The 15,436-nt window shown below is 43.0% G+C and overlaps 1 protein-coding gene across 1 annotated transcript in view; it reads right to left on the minus strand.

Moving 5' to 3' along the window:
- The window catches only part of LOC115149165 (calponin homology domain-containing protein DDB_G0272472), a 40,584-nt gene that overhangs the window by 3,419 nt on the left and 21,729 nt on the right, over window positions 1–15,436 (minus strand). The window contains exons 5-6 of the mRNA XM_029691757.1: window positions 10,493–11,896; window positions 9,301–9,415 (exon numbers count right to left, since the gene is read on the minus strand). Coding sequence (XP_029547617.1) covers window positions 9,301–9,415; window positions 10,493–11,896 — 1,519 coding nt within the window. The remainder of the gene's footprint in view (window positions 1–9,300; window positions 9,416–10,492; window positions 11,897–15,436) is intronic.

Raw genomic sequence — 15,436 nt, forward strand, 5'->3', positions numbered from 1 at the left:
AGAAAATCCACACAGCCATTTTCCAAGCAAGGACATGCATCACAAAAACCAAAAGTACAGCTAAAATATTCACTAACCTTTGATGATCTTCATCAGATGGCACTCATAGGACTTCATGTTATACAATACATGTATGTTTTGCTTGATAAAGTTCATATTTATATCCAAAAACAGCATTTTACATTGGCGCGTGATGTTCAGAAAATGTATTCCCACCAAAACCTCCGGTGAATGTGCACATCAATTTACAAAAATACTCATCATAAACGTTGATCAAATTTACAACAGTTATTGAAAGAATTATAGATACACTACTCCTTGACGCAACGGCTTTGTCAGATTTCAAAATAACTTTACGGAGAAAGCACATTGTTCAATATTCTGAGTACATAGCTCAGCCATCGAAGCAAGCTATACAGCTACCCGCCAAGTTCTGGCATCAACAAAACTCTGAATTAGTATTATAAATATTCTCTTACCTTTGCTGATCTTCGTCAGAATGCACTCCGAGGACTCCTACTTCCACAAGAAATGTTTGTTTTGTTCGAAATACTCCATATTTATGTCCAAATACCTCCGTTTTGTTTGTGCGTTCAGATCACTATCCAAAGGCATAACGCGCGTGCGCAGTACCAGAGACGAAAAGTCAAAATGTTCCATTACCGGTCGTAGAAACATGTCAAACGTTGTTTACAATCAATCCTTAGGGTATTTTTAAGATAAAACGTTGATAATATTCCAACCGGACAATAGCGTATTCATTCCAGGAGAAAAAGGAGGAACGGCACGCTTGCGCAGTTTTAGAAACTTCAGAGTGTTTTCTATCCAAGTCTACTATAAATATGCAAATATTTAACTCTGGTCCCGAGTATTAGGCAGTTTACTCTGGGCACACTTTTCATCCGAAATCGAAAATACTGCCCCCTATACCCTAAAAAGTTAAAAGATTAAAGAGAGAGTTTGACGCAGCACAATTTCACGTGCGCTCAAGTAGGCTTTCCACTTTCCTCCGGTATTTATTTAGCACATAATCACTCGGGACAGACACAAGCAAAAACTCATGATACAAATGTTGCAGCAGCCTAGGCTACACCTAAACATTGGAAATCTGACATGCTGTATGGGATGAAAACAAGACTATTTTTCAGTCTGATCAACTGTAGGCTACTAATAAGAGAAGCTGCATACAGCCTATGAGCCCTGTCCATCTGGTCAGGGTAAACTAATTGGTAACGTTATGTATTTATAGTCCATTTGTGTGTCAGGAGAAAATGTGAATGTGATCAAATGTTGTTTATATTCAACATTGGGCTGGCTAGGCTGCCTATACATTTTTAATCCATAATGATTAACTGGAATGAATCCACATAATAGTGATGACAGATGTGAGTTCATGTTTTATAAGGCTTACAGTTGCATAGGCCTGCATGATGCAAACATGCATAAAGCAAGCTCAGTCCTGTGAGTTTTATTGTCTATCAGTTGTTGTCTCTGTGTCTGGGTAGAGGAAATTCCCCTCTTAATCTAGTCGAAATATAATTAATATGAACAAGTATAAGGCTGCTGTAGCTTGACAGGGTTTTCATCCCCCCAGGGCCAGGAGTTTTTTTCAAGAGTTTTAAAAATCATGTGACCTGATTAGCCCATACTAAACCTTTTTACAACTGATTAATCACTGTCATACCTTATAGGGTCCAGAGTTTTCCTAGTTAGGTTAACATATAAGGAAAAACTCCAGGCCCCAAGGGGTAAAAATTGTCCCACCGCTCTGGGACCTACGGTGGCACCAGTCTGCTTGCAGTTGTCAGTTATCGTCAGGTATGTGGATGATCAGGGCTTTATTCAGGAACATTTCTTGTGCTACTTTGATGTGTCAAGTGGGTGAGATGTGCAGTCTGTGTTCGACTTTATGAATTTTGAGATGTCTGAGTTTAAGTTCATAGAGAAATTCGTTGTCCAAACCTACGATGGCGCAGCTGTAATGGAATGAATCTGCTATTTGTATTTACAGCTTAGTCCCCTACTGTTCCCTGATTAAGAGGTGATGACTACTCCAGTCCACTACTATTGTCAACTTTCTCCTGACATGAACTGAAGCCACATCTCATGTGCCCACTCATCCACTGGAACATTGAATGTTTCCCCTCCAAGCACTGTGAGTACCCCTATAAATTATCTCATTCCTGTTTGTAGAATCAATCACAATGATTTTACTCCTTGCTTGGACTAACTCATTCTTGGCTCTTTTGTCTAACTGTGTAGTGTGTTGTGTTATTGTTTTTTGTCTTCCCAGTCAAATCCTATCCTGCACTTGTCAAGCCTCTGAACACCTCAACTCATGCCTCATACCCTCAATCAATCGCTGCTGTGATCCCTTTCCCATACGGTGTAAGTAGCCCTCTCATTCCCATAATATTGTACTAGAAATGTCTTTATTAATTGCTTTAGGTTAAAATAATTAGCCTTTCACGATTTTTTAAACACACTTTTTCGTCTCTGTGCGTTATGCACCTATACCGTGGGTCTCCCATCCTCAATTGTTCAAGTCACCTGCCTCCACTGGTATAGGGATATTGCTATCCATGTCAGCACCAACGATGTTAGGATGAAACAGTCAGAGGTCACCAAGCGCAACATAGCTTCAGCATGTAAATTAGCTAGAAAGATGTGTCGGCATCAAGTAATTGTCTCGGGCCCTCTCCCAGTTAGGGGGATTAATGAGCTCTACAGCAGAATATCACAACTCAATCGCTGGTCGAAAACTGTTTTCTACCCCTCCCAAAAGATATAATTTGTAGATAATTGGCCCCTCTTTCAGGGACTCACCCACAAACAGGACCAAGCCTGGCCTGCTGAGGAGTGACGGACTCCATCCTAGCTGGAGGGGTGCTCCCATCTCATCTATCAACATAGACAGGGCTCTAACTCCTCTAGCGCCACAATGACATTGCCTGCTGCCTGGCCTGCACCCTGTTAGCCAGCATGCTAGCTTAGTGGAGTCTGCCACTAGCAGTCAGTGTAGTCAGCTCAGCTATCCCCTTGAGACCGTGTCTGTGCCTCGATCTAGGTTGAGCAAAACTAAACATGGCGGTGTTCGCAATCTCACTGGAATAAAGACCTCCATTCCTGTCATTATTGAAAGATGATTGTGATATCTCACATCTCAAAATAGGGCTACTTAATGTTAGATCCCTCACTTCCAATGTAGTTATAGTCAATTAACTAATCACTGATCATAATCTTGATGTGATTGGCCTGACTGAAACATGGCTTAAGCCTGATGAATTTACTGTGTTAAATGAGGCCTCTACTCCTGGTTACACTAGTGACCATATCCCCCGCGCATCCCGCAAAGGCAGAGGTGTTGCTAACATTTACGACAGCATATTTCAATAAAACATTTTTTTTTAAAAAGACCGTGTTTGTCTTTTGAGCTTCAAGTCATGAAATCTATGCAGCCTACTCAATCACTTTTGATAGCTACTGTTTACAGGCCTCCTGGGCCGTATACGGTGTTCCTCACTGAGTTCCTTGAATTCCTAAATCAGACCTTGTAGTCATGGCAGATAATATACACATTTTTGGTGACTTTAAAATTTACATGGAAAAGTCCACAGACATGCTCCAAAAGGCTTTAGGAGCCATCATCGACTCAGTGGGTTTTGTCCAACATGTCTCCGGACCAACTCATTGCCACAGTCATACCCTGGATCTAGTTTTGTCCCGTGAGATAAATATTGTGGATCTAAATGTTTTTCCTCATAATCCTGGACTATCGGACCACCATCTTATTACGTTTGCAATCGCAACAAATAATCTGCTCAGACCCCATCCAATGATCATCAAAAGCCGTGCTATAAATTCTCAGACAACACAAATATTCCTAGATGCCCTTCTAGACTCCCACCACCTACCCAAGGACCTAAGAGTACAAAAATTGGTTAACCACCTAACTGAGGATCTACATTTAACAGTGTGTAATACCCTATTTACAGTCGTACCCCTAAAAACATTTGTCACAAGATATTTGCTCCCTGGAATACAGAAAATACCCGAGCCCTGAAGCAAGCTTCCAACTAGCTTGGAAAGACAGTACCGTGCAATATCGAAGATCCCTCACTGCTGCTCGATCATCCTATTTTTCCAACCTAATTGAGGAGAATAAGAACAAAATACCATTTATTTATTTTTGATACTGTCGCAAAGCTAACTAAAAAGCAGCATTTTCCAAGAGAGGATGGCTTTCACTTCAGCAGTGATGAACTCATGAACTTCTTTGAAGAAAAGATCACGATCATTAGAAAGCAAATTACGGACTCCTCTTTGAATATGCACATTTTCCAAAACTCTGTTGTCCTGAGTCTGCACAGAACTGCCAGGACATAGAATCAATGGAGACACTCAAGTTTTTTAATCCTGTATCTCTTGACACATTCATGGAAATAGTCATGGCCTCTAAACCGTCAAGCTGCATACTAGACCCTATTCCAACTAATCTACTGAAAATAGCTACTTCCTGTGTTTGGCCCTCCTATGTTGAACATAATAAATGGCTCCCTATCCACCGGATGTGTACCAAACTCTTGAAAAAGCCAAACCTTCACCAGGAAAATGTAAAAAATAAAAAAAATTGAAAAAAATTATTGGCCTACAGTACCAGTCAAAAGTTTGGACACACCTACTCATTCTAGGGTTTTTCTTTATTTTTTACTATTTTCTACATTGTAGAATAATAGTGAAGACATCAAAACTATGAAATAACACATATGGAATCATGTATTAACCAAAAAAGTGTTAAACAAATAAAAATATATTTGAGATTCTTCAAAGTAGCCACCTTTTACTTTTGAACAATCTTGGCATTCTCTCAACCAGCTTCACGAATAAGTCACCTGGAGTGCATTTCAATTAACAGGTGTGTCTTGTTAAAATACAAATGTTGGAATTTCTTTTTCTTAATGCGTTTGAGCCAATTAGTTGTGTTTTGACAAGGTAGGGGTGGTATACAGAAGATGGTCTTTTACCAAATAAGGCTAAGTCCACATTATGGCAAGAACAGCTCAAAAAAGCTAAGAAAAAAAAAACAACAGTCAATCAGTACTTTAAGACATGAAGGTCAGACACAAAAACACATCAAGCGCTATGCTGAAACTGGCTCTCATGAGAACCGCCACAGGAAAGGAAGACCCAGAGTTACCTCTGTTGCAGAGGATGAGTTCATTAGAGTTAACAGACTCAGAAATTGCAGCCCAAATAAATGCTTCACAGAGTTCAAGTAAAACACATCTCAATATCAACTGTTCAGAGGAGACTGCGTGAATCAGGCCTTCATGGTCAAATTGCTACAGAGAAACCACTACTAAAGGACACCAATAAGAAGAGACTTGCTTGGGCCAAGAAACACGAGCAATGGACATTAGACTGAAGAGTCCAAATTTGAGATTTTTGGTTCCAACCAGCGTTTCTTTGTGAGACGCAGAGTAGGTGAACGGATGATCTCCGAAAGTGTGGTTCCCACTGTGAAGCACAGAGGAGGAGGTGTGATGGTGCTTTGCTGGTGTCACTGTATGTGATTTATTTTTAATTCAAGGCACACTTAACAAGCATGGCTACCACAGCATTCTGCAGCGATACACCATCCAATCTGGTCTGCGATTAGTGGGACTGTCATTTGTTTTTTTCAACAGGACAATGACCCAACACACCTCCAGGCTGTGTAAGGGCAATTTGAACAAGAAGGAGAGTGATGGAGTGCTGCATCAGATGACCTGGCCTCCACAATTCCCCAACCTCAACCCAATTGAGATGGTTTGGAATGAGTTGGATCGCAGAATTAAGGAAAAGCAGCCAACAAGTTCTCAAAATATGTAGAAACTCCTTCAAGATTGTTGGAAAAGCATTCCAGGTGAAGCTGGTTGAGAGAATGCCAAGAGTCTGCAAAGCTGTCATCAAGGCAAAGGGTGGCTACTTTGAACAATCTAAAATTTATTTTGATTTATTTAACACTTGTTTTGGTTACTACATGATTCCATATGTGTTATTTCATTGTGTTGATGTCTTTACTATTATTCTACAATGTAGAAAATAGTAAAACAAAGAATAACCCTTGAATGAGTAGATGTGTCCAAACTTTTACTTGTACTTTATATCGAATCTCCCATTCCTCTCATTTTTTTTCTTAAAGCCGTTGCAACTCACTGCTTTCCTGAAGACAAATAATGTATACAAAACGCTTCATTCTGGTTTTAGACCCCATCATAGCAGAGACTGCTCTCGTGAAGGTGGTAAATTACCTTTTAATGGCGTCAGACCAAGGCTCTGCATCTGTCCTCGTGCTCCTCGACCTTAGTGCTGCTTTTGACACCATCGATCACCACATTCTTTTGGAGAGATTGGAAACCCAAATTGGTCTACACAGACAAGTTCTTGCCTGTTTTAGATCCATTCTGTCGGAAAGATATCAGTTCATCTCTGTGGGTGGTTTGTCCTCTGACAAATCAACTGTAAGTTTGTGTTCCTCAAGGTTCCGTTTCAAGACCACTATCATTTTCACTATATATTCAAACTCTTGGTGATGTCATTCAGAAACAAAATGTAAATGTTCACTGCTATGCGGACGACAGCTGTACATTTCGATAAAACATGGTGATGCCCCAAAATTGCATACCCTGGAAGCCTGTGTTTCAGACATAAGGAAGTGGATGGCTGCAAATGTTCTACTTTTAAACTCAGGCAAAACAGAGATGCTAGTTCTAGGTCCCAAGAAACAATGGGATCTGGTGTTGGATCTGACAATTAATCTTGATGGTTGTACAGGCGTCTCAAATAAAACTGAAGGACCTAGGCGTTACTCTGGACCCTGATCTGTTTTGACAAACCTATCAAGAATATTTCAAGGACAGCTTTTTTCCATCTTCGTAACATTGCAAAAATCTTTAACTTTTTGTCTAAAAATTATGCAGAAAAACTAATCCATGCTTTTGTCACTTCTAGATTAGACTACTGCAATGGTCTACTCTCTGGCTACCTGGATAAAGCACTAAATAAACTTCCGTTAGTATTAAACACAGCTGCTAGAATCCTGACTAGAACCCAAATATTTGATCATATTACTCCAGTGCTAGCCTCTACACTGGCTTCCTGTTAAGGCAAGGCTGATTTCAAGGTTTTACTGCTAACCTACAAAGCATTACATGGGCTTGCTCCTACCTATCTCTCTGATTTGGTCCTTCCGTACATACCTACATGTACGCTACGGTCACAAGACGCAAGCCTCATTATTGTCCCTAGAATTTCTAAGCAAACAGCTGAAGGCAGGGCTTTGTCCTATAGAGCTGCATTTTTATGGAATGGTCTGCCGATCCATGTGAGAGACGCAGACTCGGTCTCGACCTTTAAGTCTTTACTGAAGACCCATCTCTTCAGTAGGTCCTACGATTGAGTGTAGTCTGGCCCAGGGGTGCGAAGGTGAACGGCAAGGCACTGGAGCGACGAACCGCTCTTGCTGTCTCTGCCTGGCAAACTCTCCTCTCTCCACTGGGATTATCTGCCTCTGACCCTGTTATGGGGGCTGAGTCACTGGCTTACTAGTACTCTTCCATGCCGTCCCTAAGAGGGGTGCGTCACTTGACTAGGTTGAGTCACAGGCTTGATCTTCCGGTCCGGTTTTGCATCCCCCCGGGCTCATGCAGTGGAGGAGATCTTCGTGGGCTATACTCGGCCTTGTCTCAGGATGGTAAATTGGTGGTCTGTTGATATCCCTCTAGTGGTGTGGGGGCTGTGCTTTGGCAAAGTGGGTGGGGTTATATCCTGCCTGGTTGGCTCTGTCCGGGGACATTGTCGGACGCGGCCAGAGTGTCCCCCGACCCCCCGTCTCAGTCTCCAGTATCTACGTTCCAATAGTCTGTGTGCCAGGAGGCTAGCGTCAGTCTGTTATATCTGGTGTAATTCTCCTGTCTTATCTGGAGTCCTGTGTGAATTTAACTATGCTCCCTCTAATTCTCTCTCTCTCCCCTCCCAGAGGATCTGAGCCCTAGGACCATGCCTCAGGACTACCTGGCCTGATGACTCCTGGCTGTCCCCACTCCACCTGGTCACGCTGCTGCTCCAGTTTCAACTGTTCTGCCGGCAGCTATGGAACTCTGACCTGTTCACCGTATGTGCTATCTTGTCCCGGACCTGCTGATTTTGACTCTCTCTACCGCACCTGCTGTCTCGACCTCTGAATGACCCTGCTGGTCATCTATGAACGTTTGTACATCTTGAAGAACAATCTGGCCTTAATGGCCATGTACTCTTATAATCTCCACCCGGCACAGCTAGAAGAGGACTGGCCACCCCTCAAAGCCTGGTGAGTCTAGGTTTCTTCCTAGGTTCCTGCCTTTCTAGGGAGTTTTTCCTAGACACCAAGCTTCTACATCTGCATTGCTTACTGTTTGGGGTTTTAGGCTGGGTTTCTGTATTTCACTTTGCGACATCTGTTGATGTAAAAAGGGCTTTATAAATACATTCGATTGATTGTGCTCTGATTGATATCATCAATCAGAGGCTCTGAGAGAAGTTTGTGAAGTGTGAGCTGACTGCTTAGTGAGAACTCATTCAGAGCTCTGATCTCTCAGATCCCAACACCATAGGCAAATGCCAGTGTTATTCACAGTGAGCTTAAGGTGAGTCACTGTCAAGATAAATAATGTTTATGTGGGAATTGTTTACAGTGAGCATTTGGTGGGAGGGTTTGTTGAGACTGTGTGTGCGCACACCGTGTGTGTGCGCGCACCGTGTGTGTGCGCGCACCGTGTGTGTGCGCGCACCGTGTGTGTGCGCACCGTGTGTGTGCGCACCGTGTGTGTGCGCACCGTGTGTGTGTGCCGGTGGGCGCGCAGCAAGAATAAAACCAACTGTGCATGCATCAAGGAACTGGTTTGATAAATTGAAACAGCAGCAGAGGGCATTTTCATGAGGTGCCTGGGGGAATGGTTTCAAAGATATCCTGGTACCTTAATTGCATAAGATTATTATGATAATATTATCAAGAAGAGCCCCTGCTGTGCATATTACAGGGCACAAGGCTAAGCATGTACTGTGTGTGCATATTAACATGCACACACTTTCCCAAAATAGATTGTAGACACAATGAGGTCTGATTATTTAGTACACATACCTCCTGTCTAAAGCAGATCTATGTTGACAGGTGATTGGTGAGAGAACCTGTAGGTAGATCTTTCATCTGCTGCTGGTGTGCATCAGTTCACTCAATGCTGTTTCCATTGCCCTCATGGCTGAGATATATTGCATTAGTACCTTTAACTTCTCTTGAAGGACACCGAGGATTCCTGTAGATATGCTAGTCTGCCCCCCCTGGATGTTGGAGGCTGGCTGGTTTTCCAGGAAGCTCAAGGGCTTTACTGGATGGGGCCTGAATAGAGATAGACAGGGAGACAGAGACAGAATGAGAGAGGCTCAAACTTTCCTGAAGTGTTGTGTTATTTGAGGAGATGCAGCAGGTGGATATGGGGGATATGCGGATAATGACATTTTCTCAGAAAGCACGAGTAATTGCTGCCAACAGTTTGAAATGATTTGTTCAAATCGGGTGGACTTTATCAGTTTATTAACAAAAATGTATATAACCAGTCAAGTCAATTAAGAACAAATTCTTATTTACAATGATGGCCTGGCAAGAGGCGGCAAAAGGCCTCCTGTGAGGACGGGGGCTGGGATTAAAAAATAAATAAAATCAATGTAAAACAAAACGGACAACACAGACAGAGTTAGACATGACAAGCAAGCCGAGCATGGGTTCTTCTTCCCTCTTGACTGATTCCCATCATACGTGAAACAGTGGCAAGCGTATCTCTTCTTTCCCTCTCAGATAAGGTTAGACTGCACAGGAGCCACAGTGTACACACACTCAGCAATGGCATTTTACAGGCGCCACTGAGATTTGTCTGAGATTCTACAGGGAGAATAACTTGACAAAAAGCAATGAAAGCTGCAAAGGCTGGCATTTCTATAGCCATGATTCATACCGTGCCGAGGGGATTGTGTGAATGACATCGCAATTAAATAACTTGCAGAGCAAAATTACATTTGCAGTAATTAGTAAGTGCTCTTTTGATTACTTAATATAGTGCTAATTTCTCTGGGGAGCTATGTTCATGTTGCTTTACGTTAAACTATGTTAATAATAACTACAAAATTATATAATCATTATTAAAGTAGTACTAGCTATGATGTCCTGTACAACTTTTGAAAGTATTGCAAAAACAACTTGGTCAGAAGTTCCATTGATTCAATTCAGGAAAGTGAAATTAAACATTTTATAAGAGAGTAAAATTATTTTACAAGGGTCACATTCATGAAGTGTTCTCGAACAATGTATCCTACAAGCGATTGGAAAGGTTTAGTGAATCTAACTACAGTACAGGAGAGGTTTCGTGGAGAGCACAAAGCTGCTACACACTACAGGAAAAGGCTGTAATCTCTCTCTCACCTGCGTGTGCTTGAGGTAGGCCTGTCCCCTCTCCCTCCCGCCTCCTCTCCACTGCAATGCTCTGCAACGGAGGACATAGCTCCAGCCTGAAGCAGGGTCCTCTGGCCAGGGAGAGAGCTTGTCTGGGGAGGACAGTTACTCCTGCCCCCTGATCTCTTCAGGGGTTTGGGTTGGGGTAAGAAGGGGGGGGCAGGTGAGGGTACACATGGGGGCTGGGCAATGTTAACACAAGTTAGTGCCACACCCACACCGCGATTCTGCATTTTTTCTGAGATACTTGAGGAAAGATTACTCAAAGAGGAAGCCCCTGGGCTTTGTAGTTTTACAGAACTCTGTTTACCAGTATCCTCCTCTCTAGATGTGGATGTTTTCTTCAATGGCGGCAAGGGAACACAGACCCGCTTTGCTAATGTGTTTTTGATGGGACGGGAGCCATCCTCAGCTAACAGAACATCTGGCGTTGGAAGCTCCATTGAGTCCCCAACCACACTATTCTGCATTGAACCTGGATTTGCTTCTGTGGAGGTACAAGTCTGATGATTGTGAGAGTCTAGGCTCTCCTGATGTTCACCAGTTAGTCTCTGTTCTTCACCATGTCCAGAGGACTTCTCCATTCTGCAGTATTCTGCAAAGGGATTATTTGTATCAAACTCAACCAAAGAGTCATGTTCCTCAGCATTCAATTGCTTATCTAATACATCAACTTTTGGCATTGTCTTCCCTGGAGGGTACTGGGGCCTAGAAGGTGCTGGACCTTTATTGTGTTTAGCCACCCTCAACCCCCCAGTGGCAGATGGCATGTGTTGTTCTGGTTGTTTCCCATGGTGGGTAGAGCTCTGGCCTCCACTTGTGTGTTCTGTTGTAGCTGTGGAGGAAAATCTCAGTGGTGTGATCATCTGTACCACACGTTGAGAGACCTTGGACATGGAGGCACCTACTATGTCCTTATGTCCCAGGTTCACTCTAGTCATACTCTGGTCCCTCTGTGTCTGGCTTGGAGCCTGGCTTGGTCTGTCTGGAGCGGGACCCTTGTCCATCCTGATACTGGACTGGTCCTGACCACTAACACTCTCCTGGTAATCTCCGCATTCCACCAGTGACGTGGAAGATTGATGCCTTGGAGGTGGTGGCTGTTTTGTTGGCTTTGTTTGGGCGAGGTTCACTGTGACAGAATGAGCGTTGCCCTTGCTAGGCCAGTTGTCCATACGAGCCCAGCGCTGGTTGTTGGGGGGCAGAAGGGCAGGGTCTTTCTTCTCCATTAGATCAGTAGACGGGTCCTGGGCGCCTCTGGTTTCCCCATCGACTCTAGGGGAGTCCATAGAAATCTCCATTTCAGGAGACAAGAACGATAAGAAGGGGTTGGAAGACACACTAGGCTGAGAAGGGTTCACCCATGAAGAGGGTCTGGAAGAAGAGGGATAGGGAGGATAGAGTAAGAGAAAAAAATCTGCACTTTACAGCTGTATAAGATGGTTGCCTTCACACATTTGAACTTTGCTGATGACAATGTCTAACTACCACACATAAAACATAAAACAATATATACAGTACCAGTCAAAAGTTCAGACACACCTACTCATTCAAGGGTTTTTCTTTATTTTTACATTGTAGAATTATAGTGAAGACATCAAAACTATGAAATAACATATGGAATCATGTATTAACCAAAAAAAGTGTTAAACAAATAAACATATATTTGAGATTCTTCAAAGTAGCCACCTTTTACCTTGATGACAGCTTTGCACACTCTTGGCATTCTCTCAACCAGCTTCATGAATAAGTCACCTAGAATGCATTTCAATTAACAGGTGTGTCTTGTTAAAATACAAATGTTGGAATTTCTTTCCTTCTTAATGCGTTTGAGCCAATCAGTTGTGTTGTGACAAGGTAGGGGTGGTATACAGAAGATAGCCTTATTTGATAAAAGACCAAGTTCATATTGTGGCAAGAACAGCTCAAATAATCAAAGGGAAATGACTGTCCATCATTACTTTAAGACATGAAGGTCAGTCAATACGGAAAATTCAAGAACTTTTAAAGTTTCTTCAAGTGCAGTCGCAAAAACCATCAAACGCTATGATGAAACTGGCTCTCATGAGGACCGCCACAGGAAAGTTTGTTTATTTATTTAATTAGGCAAGTCATTTAAGAACAAATTCTTATTTACAATGATGGTCTACCAAAAGGCCTCCTGCAGGGCCATGGCTGGGATTAAAAACAAAATAAATTAAATAAAAATATAGGACAAAAACACACATCACATAAAGAGAGACCTAAGACAACAACATAGCATGGCAGCAACACATGACAACACCGCATGGTAGCAACACAACATGGCAGCAGCACAGGGTACAAACATTGTTGGGCACAGACAACAGAAAAGGGCAAGAAGGTAGAGACAACAATACATCACGCGAAGCAACCACAACTGTCAGTAAGAGAGTGTCCATGATTGAGTCTTTGAATGAAGAGATTGAGATAAAACTGTCCAGTTTGAGTGTTTGTTGCAGCTCGTTCCAGTCATTAGCTGCAGCGAACTGAAAAGACGAGCGACCCAGGGATGTATGCACTTTGGGGATATTTAACAGAATGTGACTGGCAGAATGGTAGTTGTATGTGGAGGATGAGGGCTGCAGTAGATATCTCAGATAGGGGGAAGTGAAGCCTAAGAGGGTTTTATAAATAAGAATCAGTGGGTTCATCCAGTGGGTCTTGCGACAGGTATACAGAGATGACCAATTTACAGAAGAGTATAGAGTGCAGTGATGTGTCCTATAAGGAGCATTGGTGGCAAATCTGATGGCTGAATGGTAAAGAACATCTAGCCGCTCAGGTGCACCCTTACATGCCGATCTATAAATTATGTCTCCGTAATCTATCATGGGTAGGATGGTCATCTGAAATCAGGGATAGTTTGGCAGCTAGGGGGAAAGAGGAGCGATTACGATAGAGGAAACCAAGTCTAGATTTAACTGTAGCCTGCAGCTTTTATATGTGCTGAGAGAAGGACAGTGTACTGTCTAGCCATACTTCCAAGTACTTTTATGAGGTGACTACCTCAAGCGCGAAACCCTAAAGAGGTAGTAATCACACCTGTGGGGAGAAGGGCATTCTTCTTACCAAACCACATGACCTTTGTTTTGGAGGTGTTCAGAACAAGGTTAAGGGCAGAGAAAGCTTGTTGGACACTAAGAAAGCTTTTTTGTAGAGCGTTTAACACAAAATCCGGAGATGGGCTAGCTGAGAATAAGACTATCATCTGCATATAAATGGATGAGAGAGCTTCCTACTGCCTGAGCTATGTTGTTGATGTAAATTGAGAAGAGCGTGGGGCCTAGGATCGAGCCTTGGGGTACACAGTGACAGGCAGTGGCTGAAACAGCAGATGTTCTGACTTTATACACTGCACTCTTTGAAAGAGGTAGTTAGCAAACCAGGCCAAAGACCCCAATACTCCACAAGAATGGGCCGGCTATCAAAAGCTTTGGCCAAGTCAATAAAAATAGCAGAAAAACATTACTTAGAATCAAGGGTAACGGTGACATCATTGAGGACCTTTAAAGTTGCAGTGACACATCCATTACCTGAGCGGAAACCAGATTGCACACCAGAGAGAATACTATAGACATCAAGAAAGCCAGTCAGTTGATTGACAAGTTTTTCCCAACACTTTTGATAAACAGGGCAAAATAGAAATAGGCCTATAACAGTGAGGATCGGCTTGATCTCCCCTTTAAATAAAGGATGAACCGTGGCTGCATTCCAAGCAATGGGAACCTCCCCAGAGAGGAGAGAGAGGTTAAAAAGGTCAGAGAGGCTTGGTGATTATAGGGGCAGCAACCTTAAAGAAGAAAGGGTCTAAACCATCTGACCCAGATGGTTTTGGGCTCAAGTTTAAGGAGCTCCTTTAGCACCTCGGACTCAGTGACCGCCTGCAGGGAAAAACTTTGAAGCGGGGCAGAGGAAAAAGAGGGAGGAGCATCGAAGCTCGCTTTTTTCCCAGAACTTCTTGGGTTAGACCCACAGTGAAAAAACTGCTCCTTCAAGTAACTACATTTGGCCCTCCGGATAGCCTGAAAAAACATATTTCTAATTTGCATGAACAAGAGCTAGTCAGCCTGAGTATGCTTGTGCCGAGCCTTTCACCAAATGCAAATCTTTTTATTTTTAGGGGTTGGATCAGCTCTAATATTGCAGAAAGCTTGATGCATCCATCAATACAATTGTCTGCATAATTTCCAATCCCCCATACATTTTTTGGGTAAATATATATCTATATACATACATAAACTCAGCAAAAAAAGAAACGTCCTCTCACTGTCAACTGCGTTTATTTTCAGCAAAACTTAACGTGTAAATATTTGTATGAACATAAGATTCAACAAATGAGACATAAAACTGAAGAAGTTCCACAGACATGTGACTAACAGAAATGGAATAATGTGTCCCTGAACAAAGGGGAGGTCAAAATCAAAAGTAACGGTATCTGGTGTGGCCACCAGCTGCATTAAGTACTGCAGTGCATCTCCTCCTCATGGACTACACCAGATTTGCCAGTTCTTGCTGTGAGATGTTACCCCACACTTCCACCAAGGCACCTGCAAGATCCCGGACATTTATGGGGGGGGGGGGTGGCCCTAGCCCTCACCCTCTGATCCAACAGATCCCAGACGTGCTCAATGGGCTCTTCGCTGGCCATGGCAAAATACTGACATTCCTGTCTTGCAGGAAATCACACACAGAACGAGCAGTATGGCTGGTGGCATTGTCATGCTGGAGGGTCATGTCAGGATGAGCCTGCAGGAAGGGTACCACATGAGGGAGGAGGAGGTCTTCCCTGTAATGCATAGCGTCGAGATTGCCTGCAATGACAACAAGCTCAGTCCGATGATGCTGTGACACACTGCCCCAGACCATGATGGACCCTCCACCTCCAAATCGATC

The sequence above is a fragment of the Salmo trutta genome, chromosome 15, assembly GCF_901001165.1.
Source record: "Salmo trutta chromosome 15, fSalTru1.1, whole genome shotgun sequence".
Lineage (NCBI taxonomy): Eukaryota > Metazoa > Chordata > Actinopteri > Salmoniformes > Salmonidae > Salmo > Salmo trutta.